Genomic DNA, 20009 nt, shown 5'->3' with positions numbered 1-20009 from the left:
TTTGTTTGTTTCTTTTTGCTCTTTTTTCTGTAAACTTCTCACTTCATTTCATTCATTTGATCTTCAGTCACTGATACCCTTTCTTCCACTTAATTGAATTGGCTACTGAAGCTTGTGCATGCGTCACGTAGTTCTCATGCCATGGTTTTCATCTCCATCAGGTCATTTAAGGTCTTCTCTATACTGTTTATTCTTGTTAGCCATTTGTCTAATCTTTTTTCAAGATTTTTAGCTTCTTTGCAATGTGTTCATTCTCCTTTAGCTCAGAGAAGTTTGTTATTCCCGATCTTCTGAAGCCTACTTCTGTCAACTTGTCAAAGTCATTCTCCATCCAGCTTCGTTCGATTGCTGGCGAGGAGCTGCATTCCTTTAGAGGAGAAGAGTCACTCTGATTTTTAGAATTTTCAGCTTTTCTGCTCGGGTTTCTCCCCATCTTTGTGGTTTTATCTACTTTTGGTCTTTGATGATGGTGACCTACAGATGGGGTTTTGGTGTGGATGTCCTTTTTGTTGATGTTGATGCTATTCCTTTCTGTTTGTTAGTTTTCATTCTAACAGTCAGGACCCTCAGCTGCAGGTCTGTTGGAGTTTGCTGGAGGTCCACTCCAGACCATGGTTGTCTGGGTATCACCAGTGGAGGCGGCAGAACAGCAAATGTTGCTGCCTGATCCTTCCTCTGGAAGCTTTGTCTCAGAGGGGCACCCTGAGACTGAGGTTTCAGTCGACCCCTACTGGGAGCTGTCTCTTGGGTTAGGTTACTCGGGGGTCTCCTGGGTTAGGTTACTTGGGGGTCAGGGACCCACTTCAGGAGGTGGGTTCTCCATTCTCAGATCTCAAACTCTGTGCTGGGAGAACCACTGCTCTCTTCAAAGCTGTCAAACAGGGATGTTTAAGTCTGCAGAAGTTTCTGCTGCCTTTTGTTCAGCTATGCCCTGTCCCCAGAGGTGGAGACTACAGAGGCAGGCAGGCCTTGTTGAGCTGCAGTGGGCTGCACCCAGTTCAAGCTTCCTGTCCACTTTGTTTACCTACTCAAGCCTCAGCAATGGCGGATGCCCCTCCCCCAGCCTCGCTGCACCATTGCAGTTTGATCTCAGACTGCCGTGCTAGCAGTGAACAAGGCTCTGTGGGCGTGGGACACTCTGAGCCAGGTGCGGGATATAATCTCCTGGTGTGCTGTTTGCTGAGACTATTGGAAAAGGACAGTATTATGGTGGGAGTGTCCTGATTTTCGAGGTACCATCTGTCACGGCTTCCCTTGGCCAGGAAAGGGAATTCCCCGACCCCTTGTGCTTCCCGGGTGAGGCAGTGCCCCGCCCTGCTTCAGCTCACACTCCATGTGCTTCATGCCACTGTCCAACAAGTCCCGGTAAGATCAACCTGGTACCTCAGTTGGAAATGCAGAAATCACTCATCTTCTGCATTGCACCACTGGGAGTTGTAGACTGGAGCTGTTTCTATTCGGCCGTCTTGGACCCCAAATTCAGGGCAATAATTTTTTAAACATTTTTGGGGGGAATTGGATGGAAACTCCCTTTAAGCATCTTCTATAACTGAAGTCCCCATTTTGTTAATTTTTTATTTTGAAATAGTAAAAATTTATTTTAAAAATGCAAGTGGTATGCAAAAATTTTTTTTTCTGAACTGTTTGAGAGCTAATTTGATATTGCATTACCCCTAAATAGTTTGGTGTGTATTTCCTATAAACAAGGACATCATTCTCTATAACCATAATAATCGTCATCAAAATCAGATGAACATTGATGTTTATGTTAAACACCATTTAATCCTTAGGCCCTATGCAAGTTTTATCAGTTGTGCTTTATAGCTGTATTAGTCCGTTCTCATGCTGCTATGAAGAAATATCCAAGACTGAGTAATTTATAAAGAAAAGAGGTTTAATTGACTCAGTTCTGCATGGCTGGGGAGGCCTCAGGAAACCAGGAAACTTACAGTCATGGTGGAAGGCACTTCTTCACAGGGCAGCAGGAGAATGAGTAAAGGGGGTGAGAGTGAGTAAAGAGGGGAAAGCCTCTTATAAAACCATCAGATCTTGTGAGAACTCCCTTACCATCACAAGGACAGCATGGGGATAACCACCTCCATGTTTCAATTGCCTCCCAGAGGGATTATGGGAACTACAGACCCTCCCATGGGGATTATGGGAACTACATTTCAAGATGAGATTTGGGTAGGGACACAGCCAAACCATATCAATAGCAAAGAGTCACTTGTTGTCTTCAGCCATCATGTCTCATTAGTCTCCTTCTGGAGACTTCTAGAATAGTCTTTTCTTGACTTTCATGACCTTGACACTTGAAGATTACAGGCCAGTTATTTTGTAGCATGTTCGTCAATTTTGGTTTGTCTGATGTTTCTTCACTTGTTAAATTCCCGTTAGGCATCTTTGGAGGAATGGTAGAGTAGTAATGCTAACTTCCCAGTGCATGCTATGAAGTGGCATACAATTTTCATTTATCCCATAACTGATAATGTTCACTGTAATCACTTAATTAAGGTTGTAGCTACCAGTCGTCTTTACTGTAAAATTATTCTTTTCTCCATTATAATTAATATCTTGTGGGGAAGAGCTTTGAAATTATGTAAATATACTGTTTCTAATCAGTTTTTCTATATACTTTAGTTATGTCAGTATGGACTCATTGTTGCTGATTTTATTCAGTGTATTTAAATCCATTACAGTCATTTATTTTGATGATTAAATTGTCCCCAATTTGACCAGCAGGAGTCCCTTGAGGCTGGCTTCAGTTTGCTTTTAACATGTTCCTATTATTCTTGAGCACTTCGTTGCTTTTGGCACAAGATATTCTAGGTCTATCTTGAACTTTCTCTTACCTCATTTCTCGAACCTGGTTTCTTTTAGTGGAAAATGGTATCTTGAAGCCAAGATCTAGGGTGTAAGGTGTGATTATTGTTATGGCAGGGGAAGGTTGCTATTGCAAGGCTTTCTCAGAGTACTGAGCCTGGGATTGTGGCGTGATGCGTGCCTGTGCGCACACACTTGCACACACATCTGCATCTATGCATCTATGTTTGTTTATGTACATATATATGTATGTACACAAACATAGATACACATGTCTATATATGATTGTAAGTCTACAGTACGTCCAATTCCAACCTAACTCTTTAGGGTTTATTCCCAGTTTTCTTCTGGTCCATATTTGTACCTCTCTTTTCCAACACTGAGACAACTAGCTCCCATTATTCTTAGTTTATTTACTTACTTGATCCATGTTCCTGCCTATAACTGAACTCTCTTGTTCCTCATCTTCTCCTCTGCATGTTTGCACCCCTCATCACTGAGCCTCTGACTCCTCCCACAGGACTGTCCCCACTCACTTGTGGATGCCCTCCCTCCCCCTTGGGCTCTGACACCCCATGCTAGATTTCTCTCCTGATCTGGGACACACAGTTTTTTACCTTCTCACCACCAGGTAGGGATTTCTGCCTCTTCAGCTCCTTTAGGGCTGAATTGTTCTGGAAGAGAAGGGGATAAAGACTTTTTGAGTCTTACAAAGCCTTTATTGATAGGGATGTTCTTGTTAAAATGAAGGGGAGAAAATGGTTGTATATGGTGGGGCTCTTTTGGAAGGGACTGGTAATGTAGGAAATATATTTGTGGGCTCACCTAATGTAGTTTCTTCCTCAGATCTAGCATATTTCTCTGTGATCTTCCTGCTGAGGGTCTTACAAGGCCAAGTAAAATGTCACAAGACCCCCTGGCCCTTCCTGTCTTGTAGGGTTTTTTGTGTCATAGTTGTACTGTCCTCTACTTCTCCCCTTCCAAGAACCAGAACCCTCATTTTCCCCCTTCTGAGTCACTATATTTCATCACTCACCTTCCAGAAGATAAAGGTTGCTAGTCACTCTCTTAATCCCTAAATACTTTTAGTTTGTGAATTGCATTCTCCAAAAAAAGGTTTCCTCTTGGAATTATTTTCCTAGGTTGATTTGAGGCATTTTTTTTTTTCCTACCAGTGGAATTTTTTTTTAAAGGCAGTAGTTGTATTATGCAGGAGAAAGTTTTTTATTGGTGGTGTACAAGATGAGATCAATATCATCTTCTATTTGTGGTTTGTTGCTAGTACCACTACCAGAAGTGCATTGTTTAACATTTTGCTATATAAGGAGCTACACAATGATTCATTTTCTTTTTACCTATGTAGTACATATATGTATTTTTTTGAGATGGAGTCTCATTATATTGCCCAGGCTAGTTTTGAACACCTGGTCTCAAGCCACAATCCTGCTTCAGCCTCCCAAAGCACTAGGATTGCAGTTGTGCAACACTATGCCTCACCTTTAGTACTACTTTTAGAAAAGGGAAATAATCCAAGAAAGACTCTATGCTTATAGAAGCCTTATTTATACTAATGAATAATAGGAAACAACTCCAGGATGAAATACTTGCAGAATAAGTTGACAAACTATGATATATAAATATAATGGAATGTGATTAAAATGTCTTTAGACACGTGAATATAAACTCAGTTGAAAAAGCAGTTCCCAAGATGGAATAGACATTAATTCATTATATATAATATATATAATATTCATTATATATATTTATTGTGTATAATATTCATGTATATAATATTTAGTTATGTGTAATGAATATGTTGTTTGTAAAACCCTAGGATGCATGCTAATCGACTGTGACAGAGTCCGTATAACACTGAGTGTTGCGGCAAGTCCTTCTGTCACTTTAATCCATGTGATTAAAGACTTAATTCCCTCACACCAGTTTTTTCATCTGTAAAATTGCAATGATGATATCTGTCCCATCGACATCCTAGAGTTGTCAGGGAAGGCAGTTGTAAGAATTTGTGAAAACATTTTGGAATGTGTAAATCTCTTCAGAGTAAACTTGAAGTAGATCTTAGGTCTATCTGTCTTCAGAAAAGCAACACTGGATGAGCTGCAGACTGGGTTTCAGGAAAAAACCTGAATTCTGATCTCAATTCTGCTGTTACCTGTTTTCTTAATCTGTCTAGTATCTATTTTTTTCATATGTTAAGTGAAGGAAATGGACAGGATTGCTTCCAAGGTCATTTCCAGTTTTAAGATTCTGCAGGAGTTTAAATTCAGAAGTAACCTCTGCCACAGGTTCTAACATTTCAGGTCTTTGCCTTTGTAGATGGTGTCCCTGTGGTACTTCTCTGCTGAAATAATTCCAGCTTTGTTTCAAGAATCTGAAATTTATTCATACAAGTATCTGTGTTATATGGGATTTTAAAAATAAATAGTTCTATTTTCCATGGAAGGCTCTAGGTTTTGTCAGTATTGTTCTGTATTAATATTACAGAGCCTACTTGGGTATGTCCTAAGGTGAGAGATGATGAACTGTCAGTCTTTCTTGTTTTCTCTTAAGTTTTGTTTGCTTATTTAATTTTAAACCACAAGTTTTCTAACATGAAATGGACAGCTTGACCAAAAGCTTAAAAACATTCTGCTCTAGGCCTTATGTGCCTGTGGGCCACACACAGAGGAGCCGATTCCACGGCCCTTCTTCACCTTTTGCTTGCTCTCCAGCCTCTACTATTGCTTGCCTAGGGCGAGCCTCCTAATCTCCTTGTGCTTCACTTTTTCCCATCTGTAACTTGTCTGTCCCACAAAGGGCTTGGCCAGGGCTGTACTGGGAATGAGTGATGAATAGAAAGTGGGCTGCCATGTTTTTGCAATTTCATTGTTCCTTCATTTTTCTTTTCTTGATTTTGAGAATCAAAATCACGCCCAGCTAATTTTTTTTTTTTTTTTTTTGTGAGACAGAGTCTCGCTCTGTCGCCCAGGCTGGAGTGCAGTGGTGCAATCTCGGCTCACTGCAAGCTCCACCTCCTGGGTTCACGCCATTCTCCTGCCTCAGCCTCCCGAGTAGCTGGGACTACAGGTGCCCACTATCACGCCCGGCTAATTTTTTTTGTATTTTTTAGTAGAGACAGGGTTTCACCCTGTTAGCCAGGATGGTCTCGATCTCCTGACCTCATGATTCGCCTGCCTCGGCCTCCCAAAGTGCTGGGATTACAGGCGTGAGCCACCACGCCCAGCCCCAGCTAATTTTTTTTTGTATTTTTAGTAGAGATGGGGTTTCAGCAGTGACAACACATCTACATGGTGTTGGCCAGGATGATCTCATCTCCTGACTTCGTGATCTTCCTGCCTCGGTCTCCCAAAGTGCTGGGATTACAGGTGTGAGCCACCGTGCCCAGCCTCGTTTTTCTTTTACATGCCCTATTTGTCACCTGAAATCTTATTCTGAAATTAAAACAGCTATCAAAATTACATGTTTAAAGTTATGTTTGCACTAAGTTAGCTAAAGTTCTCAATTGAATAAGTTAACTAATTGTGAAATTTGGATACAATTTCATACAGTCGACATTTCCATTCTTTCCTTAATTAGTCCTACCACAGTCTCTTTTTAATTATTTCACTGTACTTGTGGAGGAAGTAATAAGTTATTCCTTTTAGTTTGAGAAATAGTCCCCTTAAAGATTTTTTTGTCAGGTGAAAGACTGGATAAAGAACCATTTGTTGGGCCAAGAAAGCAGTGTTTTCTTTTATTTTTGAAGTTGTTATTCTAAATATATTCTATACATTTTGAAGAAATGTGAAAATTGTGGGGGAAAATGATATGGGTGTGAGACAAATATAGGATGATGGCATTATTTAAGAACAGAAGTTTTCAAAACAGACTGACAGTGAGGATACTTTTTAACCTAGAAGTAAAAGCCCTTTGGTTTTACACAGTTTGAGACGGATTTAAAGTTGGAATTAGCTGGGTCATCTTGAAGCTCTTCCCACATTCCTGACCTCCTTTAGGTTTTAAAATATGAGTGTGCATGTGTGCGTGAGAGACACATAGCTAAGATTAGACTTTAAAATAGATCTCAGCGTTTCCCGAGCATTTCTATGTAATCATTTCGTATTTGCCCTGCTAATTAACTAAACGTTTCATAAGAAATGTTAAAAAGTAAAAACCACAGAAATAAATGGTAAATGATAAATTCCTCTACACAAATTAAGACGGGGAAATTTTGGAGTTACGATTCCAAATATTTAGTCACAAGGAGATTGTGGTAATTGTTAAAATTAAAAGATAGTTATTTGTTGAAGACATTTCTCCATCACTTAGAGGACTAGGTAGTGTGGGTTTTGCTGATTTCTTTTGAAGCATAAGGCCCTACGGGATCCTGTCTGGATTTGTAATATTATGCCCTGCCCTGTGTTGATGGAATGTTGCTGTGTCATGGGCTCCCTGAGTTCCATGCTGTGGGGTTAAGTAGGTACCAGTTCCCTCACATCCAGTTGCCTTCACTTTAAGAGTTAATGGTGTCTGCAGGTGTGTTGGGATTAGCACTGTAAAGTTGTGTAAGGGGTTTTTCTTTCTTTTGATCTTCAGAAAGGGATGAAAGATGGCCATTAAACTCAAGGGATTAGGTCCCTTCTCTTTACAGACTTTAGCTACCATAAATATTTCACTTCAAATGCAAGGTGAAGAATTGTATACATCAGGGGAAAATGGGTGTTTTATGTTACCAGTTGGAAATTATTCAGTCTCCACCTACAAATTAAATTGTCTTTGCAGAGACATTTTCTCCCAACTGAGTGTCCTAGGATCTGAAAAAATGTTTTTGTGTTTATATCTCGATAGTGATTTTTTTCCTCCTCATATACCTAAACCTTTTTCTTTCCTTTTATAAGCTGATGTCTTACCTACATTGTACTGTTTTCTCCCTTGAGTTCTCTTCCCTTGTGTAAATCCATTGGTGCCTTCAAAATACTACTGGTTCAAAAACTTTGACAACAGCCACCCTCGGGAATGACACCATGCTCACGTGGGATGAGTGTGTGTTTTGTTTTATAGTCTCTACATGCTGTCTCTTCCTTTAAGTCAACATTGTTTAGAAAAGGAAGGTGATGTCGGTGGGCTGGCGGCAGAGTCCTACAATTCCTGTTACTGCATTCTCAGAAAACTAGTGGGAAACCAGGCGGAATTTCCTCCTCTGTAGGAAATTACGGTTCCAGTCTCATTCCACACTTTGCCACGTCACCCACCCTGTCAATTTCACCCCAGAATGGAACACTGGAGATGTTTGTTTCCCTTTTCTGGGAGGAGAAGGGCTTGGGTAGATACCAACCCCCAAATCAGCCTGTGAAATGATTAGTCCTCCCTTCACTCCATAGTACATAATTAGTCACTTAGAACATATTTACAGTATATTCAGTTGGCCCAGTGGCTTACAATATCTGTATAATTGTGTATTTTTTTATTTCATCCCTGAAGTTGGAGACTTATATGTAGTTAAAACTCATGATGATAGTTTCTGTTGTTTGCCATGACATATGTGACATATGGACATTCCTTTTCCAGTGTTCCCTGCCCCCCCTTTATATTTTGTTCTTATCTCTTTATTGCAGAAATTTTGGGTGGTTAAGTACCAGATTGCAAGCAGTACAATATGTGGGTTCGAGCCTCACATCATGTATTAGTACTGTAAAAAAAGGGAAAAATAAAATTGTATGAGTAGATGACTTTTTACAGATGGGACAAATAAAATACCAAATGAATGAGTTGAATATAGCCAGTGGCAGGGGGATTAAGATCAGGAATTAAGACTCTAATTAAGAAGGTGCTTGATAACGCCTTCTAATGTTTTTAGATTAGGGGGTCTACTCAGTTACCACCTTAAGCTTCTACTTCCGATGCTCCCTAAAATTATAGGAATGACTCTATGTGTAAAGCTTATCCAAACTTTGGGTCTATAATACTACTCTTAAAAAAAAAAAAATGAGGCAAAAAGAAACTGTGAAAAGTGTTTAGCAATGAGCAAGAGAGGGAGCTTACAAACTCTTTGATGGTCAATTAGCCAGAAAATGTGCTAAAGACTGGGTGCTGTGCTGGATTACAGGCCCAGGAATTACCCCCAAGGTCCTCAGAGTGGTCCTGCCGTTTGAGCACAGAGACAATTACAGACCTCTAGGAGATGCTACAAAGGCTTTAATTAAGGGACTTACTAACACCCCACTAAGTTTTGGAAATTTAATTCTTATTTGTGCTTACCTGATGTTTCTTTTGTCCAGACTTTCACATGTATTTCAACAGAGAACACTATTTGCCCCACATCTGTTTTATGTTGGAAGCCGTTCACTGTGACAGATAGCAGCAAAGCTGAGAGTTTAACCAGTATAAGGAAGTAGGTAGAAAAGCGGGCTTGGGAGGCTTTTTGCTGGGAGCATGTTGGGCTCACATTGAAAATTGTAGTACTACGCATCTCGAAACATCAGTAAGAGAAAACTAATGGACTTTATAGAATTTGAATTTTAGAATTCACATTTCACAAAGCAATGTGATTTTCTTTGAATTGGCAACTTCATATTTCTAGACACAGCATGCTGCTCTTTCTCTAAAAATATGTTTTTGTTTGTTGATGCTATAAGGTTACCACCCAGGTCTGATTTTTCACCAGCCTAGACTCATGTTTTGTTCCATTTAGATGTGACTGTTTTTATTTCTGGAAATACTCTGTTTTAAGGTGCATTAGTCCTAGCTAGAGTGCTATGATCACATTAATCTACCGGAGTTATTGTGAACTACCCCCTTTCTGCCAGCAGTGGAGATGCTCTCATCTTTGAACTCTAGGGCCTAATTGTTGCCCAAGTCGGCCATATCTCCCTTGTTTTCTTAGTGACGTAGTTATTCTCTCTTCTGTCCTTTGAAGCAATTCACTTCTGCCTGCAAAGTTTGGTTTGAACCTTAAAGGTTTTCAAAAGCACTAAGAAATGCTTGTGTTTTAGTAACATTATATTTTCCTTCAGTATTTCTAGTTTACATGTAATATCTCGTCAAGTGGCACATTTTTTAGATTCTCTCTGTTGTACCAATAGACTACTTGAAGGACCTTTTGTATGCATACCTCTTAATTTGTGTATGAGGAGGACAGAACCTCAACCTTGCTGAAAAGAGGAGTCGATAAGAAAATCACACGTGTTTAACCTGTGATAACAATTTTAACTTGCCATTTTATCATTTTTCACAAGGTCAGATATAAAGCGTGCAGTTTTCAGCAAAGTCGAGTTTATACCGAAATCTTATCACTGGGCTTCATTTTTACATGAGGGTTGGTAGGGAAGGATAATTTGTGTTGGATGCTAGGACAGCAGGCTTCATTTTTACGTGTGAGTTGGTAGGGGAGGATGATTAGTATTGGACAAGAGGGCAGCAGGCTCCTGTATGTGCTATCAGCTCCATTGGACCACTGTGAAGGCCTTCTGACTCCAGAGTGGTTTGAGATGCTGCAGTGGCCTGGATGGGTCTATGGGCCCAGGTGAGAGCTTTTGATGTTTATGTTATGTAGAATACTCATATACTTGGATATGTTTTAAATAAAGCATAATGTGAATTTTAGTTCTTTTTTGCTTTTCTTTGGAAAGAGGGAAAATTATATTTAGTGACAGAAATATTTTTGTCTGATCAAGTACCTAACTGGTTAATGAGCTAAAGCAAAGTTTGATCCAAACTTCTGGAGAGAGGTAGAGCTGGCAGCTGAAGAAGAATATAACTGAATTTTGCTAATAAAGTGCTGATTCAAGAAGTCGTTTTATGAAGTAAAAAATTCTAAGCTCTTATCTCTTAGGCTTTATTTTGCTAACATTGCTAGAACTAGCACATCTGGCTTAGATTCTAAAATAGTTTGGTTTTATGCTTCAGTAAAAATGAAACCAGTCAAATTGGAATTGAAGATAGATGAAAGAATTGATTTTGGTACAATGAGGATTCTTAAACACAGTAAAGTTACCAGGGAAGATCTTGAACATTGCCTTTCTGAGTGTCCCTTAAAAATAGGCTGGTGTTAAACATCAGCATCACACAATATACCCAGGTAACAAACCTGAACACGTACCCCTTGAATCTATTAATAAGATAAAAGTTGAAAAAAACCACAGCAAGCTGGTGTCTTTTTTCAGTTAGTGTGGTTGTATTCAAGTCTAGCTCTGTAAAGGGGTGCTGGGGTGCTGGGATAAATGGTCCCCAGCAGTCCTTCCAGTTCTGCAGTTCTTGATTATATTGCTTACCATTAACACCTTATGTAATCTTCACTTACATGTCATTTGAAGATTTTTCTTTTCTTTTGGGGAGTCGAGGGGTGGAGAGTTTTGTCTTTTAAGTTAGATATTTATTTTGATAGAATTAAAATGTACCATCTTTATCAGATTTAGTAATATTCATATGAAACTGAGACTCTATGTTATTAGTTGGGTTTGGTTTCTGCATTGTTTTATTTGGTTTCCCTCCCTATCCCTCACCCCAAGTGTGGATTAGTGCATAGAGCCAGATAGTTAAATGCAGTCACTGAAATTCTTGCTTTAAAAGACAGTGAGGCAGAATTGTTTAGTTTGGAGAGATGTGAAAAAGAGGCCACCTTAATATTTCACCTCTGTTGCTTTGGGTTTACTTAAGTTGACAGTTTAGAATGTTTTCCAGCTCTTTCCCCAGAAATATAAACAAAATCCTTCTCTGCTGGTCAAGAAATATATGTAATTGCCTTTGTCTCTATGGTACTAACTTGATGGTAGCGGGTTCCCCTCCCCTCCAACCTCATTCTGTATCTCTTAAGCATGCTGAGCTTGGAACCATTAGTAGAGACTCAGCAGTTTACTCTTTCATCAATAATGCACTCACTCTGAAGTGGCAGGCTGGACGCTGTGGCCCAGCTCTGCATGGGTATTTATAGTGTGTGCCAGTAAATGTTTCTGTTGAATTGGTCAGGAGCTGCAGGCCTGATCTGTTTTCAAGTTGGTGGTGAGAGCAATGAGTCGGCATATTTGTAAACCTCTGGAGAGTACAGAGCATTGATAGATTCCTGTGGCACTGGTAATTTCATGAATATGGAGTGGGCCTGTATGTTCATTTTTAGCTCTGTAAACCTCAAGAATTGTTACTGTCTTGGTAAGCTGTATCAGTGCATTGGCACTGAGGAAGGGAGAACTTTCTGCCTATCTTGAAGTAAACGAGGCATCAACCCAGACTTGTGTTGGGCTGACCTTTGCTGTGGTTTTAGAGTAGATGCTCCAAAACTGCCTAGAAAGCTGTTTTCAGACAGGAATATGGGTTGCCTTTGGTAGCATGGCCTGTCGTCAGAGGTGTGGTTCCCCCGGTAGCCGGCCTGTGATACTGTGGCTCCGGTTTCTTTATGTAATAAGGTGAGAAAGAGTGACTTTGTACAGAGCAAATGAATTCAGTGTCGATGTCTTATTCAGTGAGCGTTGCTATGGAAAAACCTGTTTGAAAACAGGTTCTTCCCATGCAAGTTCATCAGTTTTATGTTTCATTTTTTGCCTTTTGTCCTTTTTAGGACTGGTTCCAAGTGCAGGCAGAGGTCCCCTAGGACTTCTGACTGTGGGCCTTCAGCAGCCTCCATGATTTTATCATTCCTACTCGGGCCCCTGTTACCAAAATTACAGGGCCCTTATTTTCATATTTGCCCCTGATTTTTTCCTTGCAAGAGTTTCTTGATAGCAAATCCTTCTTTTAAATACTAGAAAGTATGAGGAAGCGTTCTCTTTTCATAGCCAGTGGTTTAAAGAATAGTTATTTTTAAAGTAGACTAGTGGGCTTTTAGTGTTAAATGTCTGTTGACATTTTGCCAGAAGAAACATTGATTTTTCTTTCACTTTGTCTTTTTCAGGGCCTGCTTTCTTCCCCGGGCGATGTGCAGAGATCTTTGCCAGGGGTCAAAGTGTTGGGAAACTTGGGGTCCTTCATCCTGACGTTATCACCAAGTTTGAGCTGACGATGCCCTGCTCCTCGCTAGAAATCAATATTGGACCCTTTTTGTGAAGACTGGTCTCTGTGGTGTGATTCTCTTCCCAAGTATCCTTTTCTCCTCCCCTAGTGTCCTTTAGTCTTCCTCCACAGGGAACGTCTATTTGGGCTTTAATGTTTAATAAAGTAGAAAGCACTGTCTGGCTGTGTGGGTAGAGACCACCCTTTCCCTGCATTAGACCAGCTTGTGCCATATACGAATGTGTCTGTGTGTGAAGCTGCATTGTTGGGTAAAAGCCTTGTGGAGTGCCAGAGAAATGCACTGGCAGAGTGCAGGATCTGTTCTGAAAGGCAGATGTGCTCCTTAGACATCAGTGCATCACATTGGAGCGGATTACGCCTGCATAGCAAGATCCCATTTCTTTCTTTATTGATAAAACAAGATAATTGATGAGAGTTCATGTTGCGTGACTTTGAGATAACTGAGGGGTTTAGCTTTGATTTTCTACATTTGACATGTATTCATCATTGAGAAACACTAAAATAACAATATTTTTAGAAAACGTTGAAGAATCAATTATGGTCCAACAATTATAGCTTCTGAGATCAGTTTAAAGTGAAAGAAGATTCTGTAATACAAGGATTCAAAATTTGTGAGGGTGCACAGGTATTTTTTACTGTATCTGTGATACTCTAAGATGGAGTACATGCAACGAAGATCTGTTCTGCTGTAAGAGTTAAAATGGACAAGTATTGATATCAAGGCAGTATGAACATTAAGAAACAATGAGAAGCTTATTTTTGCCATAGGCCATACGTGTTACTGTAATCAGTCAGTTATAAAATCATGGTTTTAAATACTTAATTGAGCTACTAGTTTCTCTCTTATAGGGAGATATTAGGCCTCTCTTTTTCTGAAGCTAAGCTTCAGCCAATCCTCCTTATTTTATATCCCAATTTCCTTTCTTACTTCAATCTAGAATTCTCCAGTAGGTACTATGTCTGAAAAAGAGCTGGGTCTAATGTTTGAGAGAAGTTCCCAGGTACTATTGAAGTAATAAGAAATATGATAAAATATAATACTTTACAGTCCCAGTAGAAATAGCTAACAAAGATTGGGTGCGCTGTGGCTCATGCCTGTAATCCTAGCACTTTGGGAGACTGAGGTGGGCAGATCACTTGAGGCCAATAGTTCGAGATCAGCCTGACCAACATGACAAAACGCCATTTCTACTAAAAATACAAAAATTAGCCAGGCATGGTGGTGTGGGCCTGCAGTCCCAGCTACTTGGGAGGCTGAGTCAGGAAAATCTCTTGAACCGGGAGGTAGATGTTACAGTGAGCCGAGATTGTGCCACTGCCCTCTAGCCTGGGTGACAGAGTGAGATTCTGTCTAAAAAAAAAAAAAAAGATGTAGCTAACAAAGATAGTGAAATAAGAATTATGTTTATGGATCTTTTGCTGAATCTACTAGGAGAAAACCCCACCATATTACAACCTTGAATTGGGGCAGTAGTGTCTAACTTGCAAGATTTGTGAATACACAGACTTCCATCTGACCCTTCATAGCTCTGTTGTGAGCAGATCCTTACAACATTTTCAAAATGAAATATGCCCTCTAAAAATAATGCGTGCCAAAAGGACTTGTATCCAGCATGCATAAGGATTTCTTAAAACTTAATAATAAAAATAAAACAACCGTTTTCTAAAAACGTGCAAGAGTTGAACAAACATTTCCCCAAAGAAGATATATGAATGGCCAATGAGCACTTGAAAAGATCCTCAACGTCATTAGTCATCAGGGAAATGCAAATAAAATCCACAATGATAAACTGCATACCCATTAAAATGGCTAAAATTTAAGACTCATAAATCAAATATTGCTGAGCCTGGAGCAAGTGGAACTTTTCACGCACTGCTGGTGAGTCACAATGTAAAATGTTACATTGTGACTTTAGAAAATAGCTTGGCAGTCTCTTGAAACATACACCTACCATCTAGCCATTCTATTCCTAGGTTTACCCATATGGCCAAAGATTTTTATGCAAGTGTTCACAGTGTTACTTACAGTAGTTACAAATTGCAGTATATCCATACTATGGAATACTTCTCAGCAATAAGAAGGAATGAACTACTGATCCTCAAAACAACATGAATGAATTTCAAAACAGTACACTAAGTGAAAGCAAGAGACACAAAAGACTGCTTAATTCTATTTACATAAGAGTCTAAAAAAGTCAAAAGCAGGTTTGTTGGCAGGAGCTCAGGAAAGAGAACTGACTGCAGTGGGTTAAGAGGAAACTTGTTGGGTGATGGAAATTTTATCTTAATTGAGGTGGTACATGTACTTCAGGTGTAGGTTATACCTTCGTAAAGCTGGGAGAAAAAGAATGTAATGTAACATGTAGTATTTTACTAATTTTAACTACGTAACACCAGTTGATAAATGCCTAGAGAAATAGCCTGAACTGTAGAATTGGCAGTTCTGTTCAAGATGGCTCACTGGTCCACAACTATTAATGATATATTCTCTCTTAGTTGCAGGTTCGCTCTAGTTAAAATCATGGCTTAGGGATCATCATATGATAGCCATGGTTGAAGTAGGTGGAACCATTTGTTCTGTCAGCAGCTACCCACCTGGATATTTTTAGGGGTGGCCAAAATTACTTGTAATGAAAAACCCACTAATACCTAATTGTATATAATTGTATATCCCAGCATGAAAGGGGAAAGATCAACTCCATGCATCATGTAGACGTTTCTGCCCTTGGAAGCAGGAAATGGTAGGAAGAAAAACAGCGTCGGCCTCATTGGAAGAAGTGAACCTTCAGCTCATGAGTCGAGGCTCTGCAGCCAGATCTTCTTATGCTTGTCCCTGGTGAAGCATTTGAACTGGAGCCAGGGCAGTCTGTGAGTACTGCCAGAAGCCTTTATTACAGAAGATGCACACCTTCTTAGTAAAAACTGGGAGCTGTAGTATTAAAGTGAAAATTAAATGGAATTGATTTTTGTTCTAGCTTAGAGAAAACTTAAATTCTACTACTACAGCCTGACAGTCCTGCAGTGCTCTTCTGGTTTTTGTTTGTTTGTTTTTTCAGATGGAGTCTTGCTTTGTCACCCAGGCTGGAATGCAGTGGGGCGATGTTGGCTCACTGTAGCCTCCACCTCCTGGTGGAGGTGTTCTCCTGCCTCACCTTCCCGAGTAGCTGGGACTGCAGGCGTGCACCACCATGCCTGGATGATGTTTGTGTTTTTAGTAGAGACAGGGTTTCACCATGTTGACTAGGCTGGTCTCGAACTTCTGACTTTAGGCGATCTGCCCACCGGTGCCTCCCAAAGTGCTGGGATTACAGGCGCCTGGCCTGCTCTTCTGTTTTTATTTTTGAATTGCTTTTTTTTCACCTTTTAATTTTTTTGGTTTAATAATGGTATGAGAGTAGGAATTCTCCCTGATGTGTAGGGTGAAAACAGTTGAGTTTCAGAGAGATCAGTAACTTACTTAGAAGTCACATAGCCAATAAATGAGTTTGAGACACTATATAAAGAGTGACTTGGAGTCTACAGCCCACTCACTGATTTGCATTATTTATTTATGCAAAAGTAAATAATGGGACTTTCTACACTTAATATAAAAACAATGGAAAACAAAAAGTTAAAACTTGTTAAGTCCAGTACTTTAAAAAACCTGTTCAAACTGTGGTCTTCCCGAGCTAATCTACCTTTCTTCCTTCTGATTCCCTAAAGTAACTAATCACTGTTAACAATTTAGCCTGTATTGTTTCCTTAGTTTGGACATTTTCCTTGATTTGTACAGTCAGCCACACACACCTGCTCCCATTTTTTGGGGGTTCATGCTCTACATACTGGTTTGCAACAAGTTTTGTTTTTTGTTTTATATATCTCTCATGACATTTCACTTAATATGTCCCATTTTTTCAGGTCAGTGCCTATAGACCTATCTCATTCTTTTAAATGAGGTAATATTCTATTGTACAGATGTCCATAATAGTTCAATTATTCCCCTGTTGGTAGACATTCAGTCGTTTCCAACTGTTTGAAATTATAAACACTGCTTCAACGAACCCCCCATCCTGCAAAATAGCACGGCTTAGGGCCCCAAGGAAAACCAGTCCTAATAGGTGCAAGACTGTATAAATATTTACTTTTGACAGACACATTCAGAGATGCATAGAGTTCATTAGATATTTCTTTGATGTGACGTTTGTACTTGAACAATATATTATTCCAGTACCTTACATCTTAGATGTAGGAGTCGCTAGGTCAAAGGATGTGTTTTGAATGTAAAACATGTTGAATGACTATTCTCACATTTTAAACAGGAGTAATCTACTACAAACTAGCCAGCCTAACCACTGCCCTTGCTCTCAGCAATGATGGGCTTATCAGCTTGGTGAGAGAGAACATTGCTCACAATCTTGCTTCTCAATCTTAATCTGTTTGTGCTTGATGTTTTGTGTAACATCACTAACCCTAATACTTGAGTATTGACTTTGGCCCTTCTGTCCCTTTTATCCAAAAGCAGAAAGACAGCCTTCAACGGACACCATTGCCTTAAGCAGAATATGCTATCCAACTTCTGGCTTGTAATGTTATTAGGGCCTTGAATAACTTTTATATTATTATGGACTGAATGTATCCCCACAAATTCATGTTGACCCTCTGACCTCCAGTGTGATGGTCTTTGGAGATGAGGCCTTTGGCAGGTGATTAGAGCTAGATGAGGTCATGAGAGGGGGGCCCTCATGACCAGCTCAGTGACCTGATAAGAAACATCAGAGAGCTTGCCCTGTTTCTCTGCCTACCTGGCACACACATACAGGAGAGGTGACGTGACCACACAGCAACATGGTGGCCACTAGCAAGCTTAAAGAGGGATCAGAATGAAACCTATTTTGCTGGCACCTTGATCTTGGACTTCCAGCCTCCAGAACTGTGAGAAATAAAATTCTTTTATTGAAACCACCCAACCTGTAGTCTTTTGTTGTGACAGTCCCAGCAAACTAAAACACATTATTGAAAACTTGCATTCAAAAAGTAGAGAGTGGCATGCATGATAAAATTCAAGTCAGCAGTACACCTCTGGGACAGTCTGCAACAGTTCCCTAATCTGCCTGTATCCATGAGTGCAGATAGGAGTGAAGCCTCCTGGGCTTCCAGTCTGCAGCGTCTCTGTTACATGGAAACCTGATGGGTGCCACTGTGAGTGGGGCCAATTATGCACAGTGCACACTAAACACAGATCATTTTAGCCTTCCTAGTTAGCCACTAATAAAAAGACACTGAAGTATCCTGAAGATGAAAGAGAGATTTCCACCATGCCTCAATACAAACCCCAGTCCGGGCCTCCGCGTGACAGGTGTCGTGCCTAGTGTTTTGCACAGGTCATCTCAGAGCCCTGACCAGAGCCCGTGTAGGGAACACGACCTGCTGGGATAAAAGAAGGGCTGCCAAACGACTGTGCTTGACAAATGGGCCAGGCAGCAAGAAGGGCAACGCAGACGCAAAGTGGTTTGAGTCTCCATGATGTCTACTTCATGTTCAGGTATTCTCTGCTTTGACTTTCTAGTAGGCAGAAAGGATGACTATGAATATTGTAGCTAGACTGTGAGTTGAATAAATATCTCCAACAAAGTGTCTAATTGAATTATGTTTGACCAAACCCTGTAGGTTTTTTTTCTTCCGATGTGACTAATGGAGTGTGCTGAGGATATACTCAAGGTCCACACTCAAGCTTTTCATTCTTCATCTGTAAGGTTTGGCCTTCCTTGTTTCTGTTGAAGAAAGGCAGGAAAGAGGCATGAATCTCCATGAGAAAACATTTGAAGACTGGGTATGGTGGCTCATGCCTGTAATCCCAGCACTTTGGGAGACTGAGGTAGGCGGATCTCTAAAGCCCAGGAGTTAGTGAAAAGCCTGGGCAACATAGCAAAACTCCATCTCTACCCACCCCCCTCCAAAAAAATATATATATATAACAAAAATTAGCTAGGCATGGTGGTGTGCGCCTGTAGCTGCCATGTGAGCCAGGATTGCACCACACAGCACTCCAGCCTGGGTGACACAGTGAGACCCTGTTTCAAAAAAAAAGAAAAGAAAACATTTGAGGAAGGATCCATCACGTGAAGAGTGCTGGTGAGGCTGAGAGAGAGCTGCTGCATACACCGCTGGAATCAGAGACTTGGAGACATGAAGTAAATCTGGCCTTCTAGGCGGAAAGGTGAAGATGTGGAGAAAATGTGCCTGGTTGATATCAAACCTGATAGCAAAAGAAATGTTCTGCTTTCCACATGTCACAGCTTTTTGTCAGGAATAAAATACACCTGTCCCTACAATAACCAACTGCTTAGGGCTGGCAAGAAACCAGTCGTGACACATAGAATAAACAGTCACATTTGTTGCTGGAAAGGTACTGAGAAAAAGCCGCACTGGAGATAGGTGGGATTAACTAGAGATTTTTTGGCGTGAGTCTTGGGCAGAACATTTAAACAAAGGAGCACTTGGGTGACACTGGGGCAGATGACACAAGATAGCCAGACAGAGGTGCCCCTTAAGCAAATCACGTAGGTGAGATGACTTGTGCAAAACACTAGGCACAAGGCCTGTCACGCGGAGGCCCAGACTGGAGTTTGTATTGAGGCATCGTGGAAATCTCTCTTTGATCTTCAGGATACTTCAGCGTCTTTTTATTGGTGGCCAGTTAGGAAGGCTAAAGTGATCTGTGTTTAGTGAGCACTGTGCATAATTGGCTTCACTTACGGTGGCACCCATCAGGTTTCCACGTGACAGAGACACTGCAGACTGGAAGCCCAAGAGGCTTCACTCCTATCTGCACTCATGGATACAGGTAGATTACAAGACTCTTGCAGGCATGGGCATTAAGGCAGCACCCAATTGTCACCCTGACTCACCCCCAATGATCTGAGGCCATCTTTGTGTATATTAAAGAGGAACTGACATTTGAACACCTGCATTGGGCAGAATCTGGCTTGCCATAGAGAGAGAGTGTGTTGAGGGTGTGCGTTAAAGAAGCATTACAGAGGAACTCCTAGCTACATCCTTACTTTTCTTGTTTGTTTTTGCATGCCTTATAAACAGGTGTGGAAAAAGAATTACTATTTTTGGTTTTGTATGGCTCCCTGTCTCACGTGGCTACAGTTTTAAGACTTTAACATTCTCTTCATGGCCCACATTTAACTGTGATTCTTCTT

At 40.5% G+C, this 20009-nt stretch overlaps 1 protein-coding gene across 1 annotated transcript in view; it reads left to right on the top strand.

Annotated features, from left to right (window-relative positions):
* Positions 1-13045, top strand: part of FARSB (phenylalanyl-tRNA synthetase subunit beta) — an 82287-nt gene extending 69242 nt beyond the window's left edge. Inside the window, exon 17 of the mRNA XM_007966441.3 lies at positions 12704-13045. Coding sequence (XP_007964632.1) covers positions 12704-12855 — 152 coding nt within the window. The 3' untranslated portion in view covers positions 12856-13045. The remainder of the gene's footprint in view (positions 1-12703) is intronic.
* The last annotated feature ends 6964 nt before the right edge of the window (positions 13046-20009 follow it).

This window comes from Chlorocebus sabaeus, chromosome 10 (genome assembly GCF_047675955.1).
Source record: "Chlorocebus sabaeus isolate Y175 chromosome 10, mChlSab1.0.hap1, whole genome shotgun sequence".
Lineage (NCBI taxonomy): Eukaryota > Metazoa > Chordata > Mammalia > Primates > Cercopithecidae > Chlorocebus > Chlorocebus sabaeus.
The sequence above is the reverse complement of the archived record's forward strand: the minus strand, read 5'-3'. Positions and strand labels throughout refer to the sequence as shown.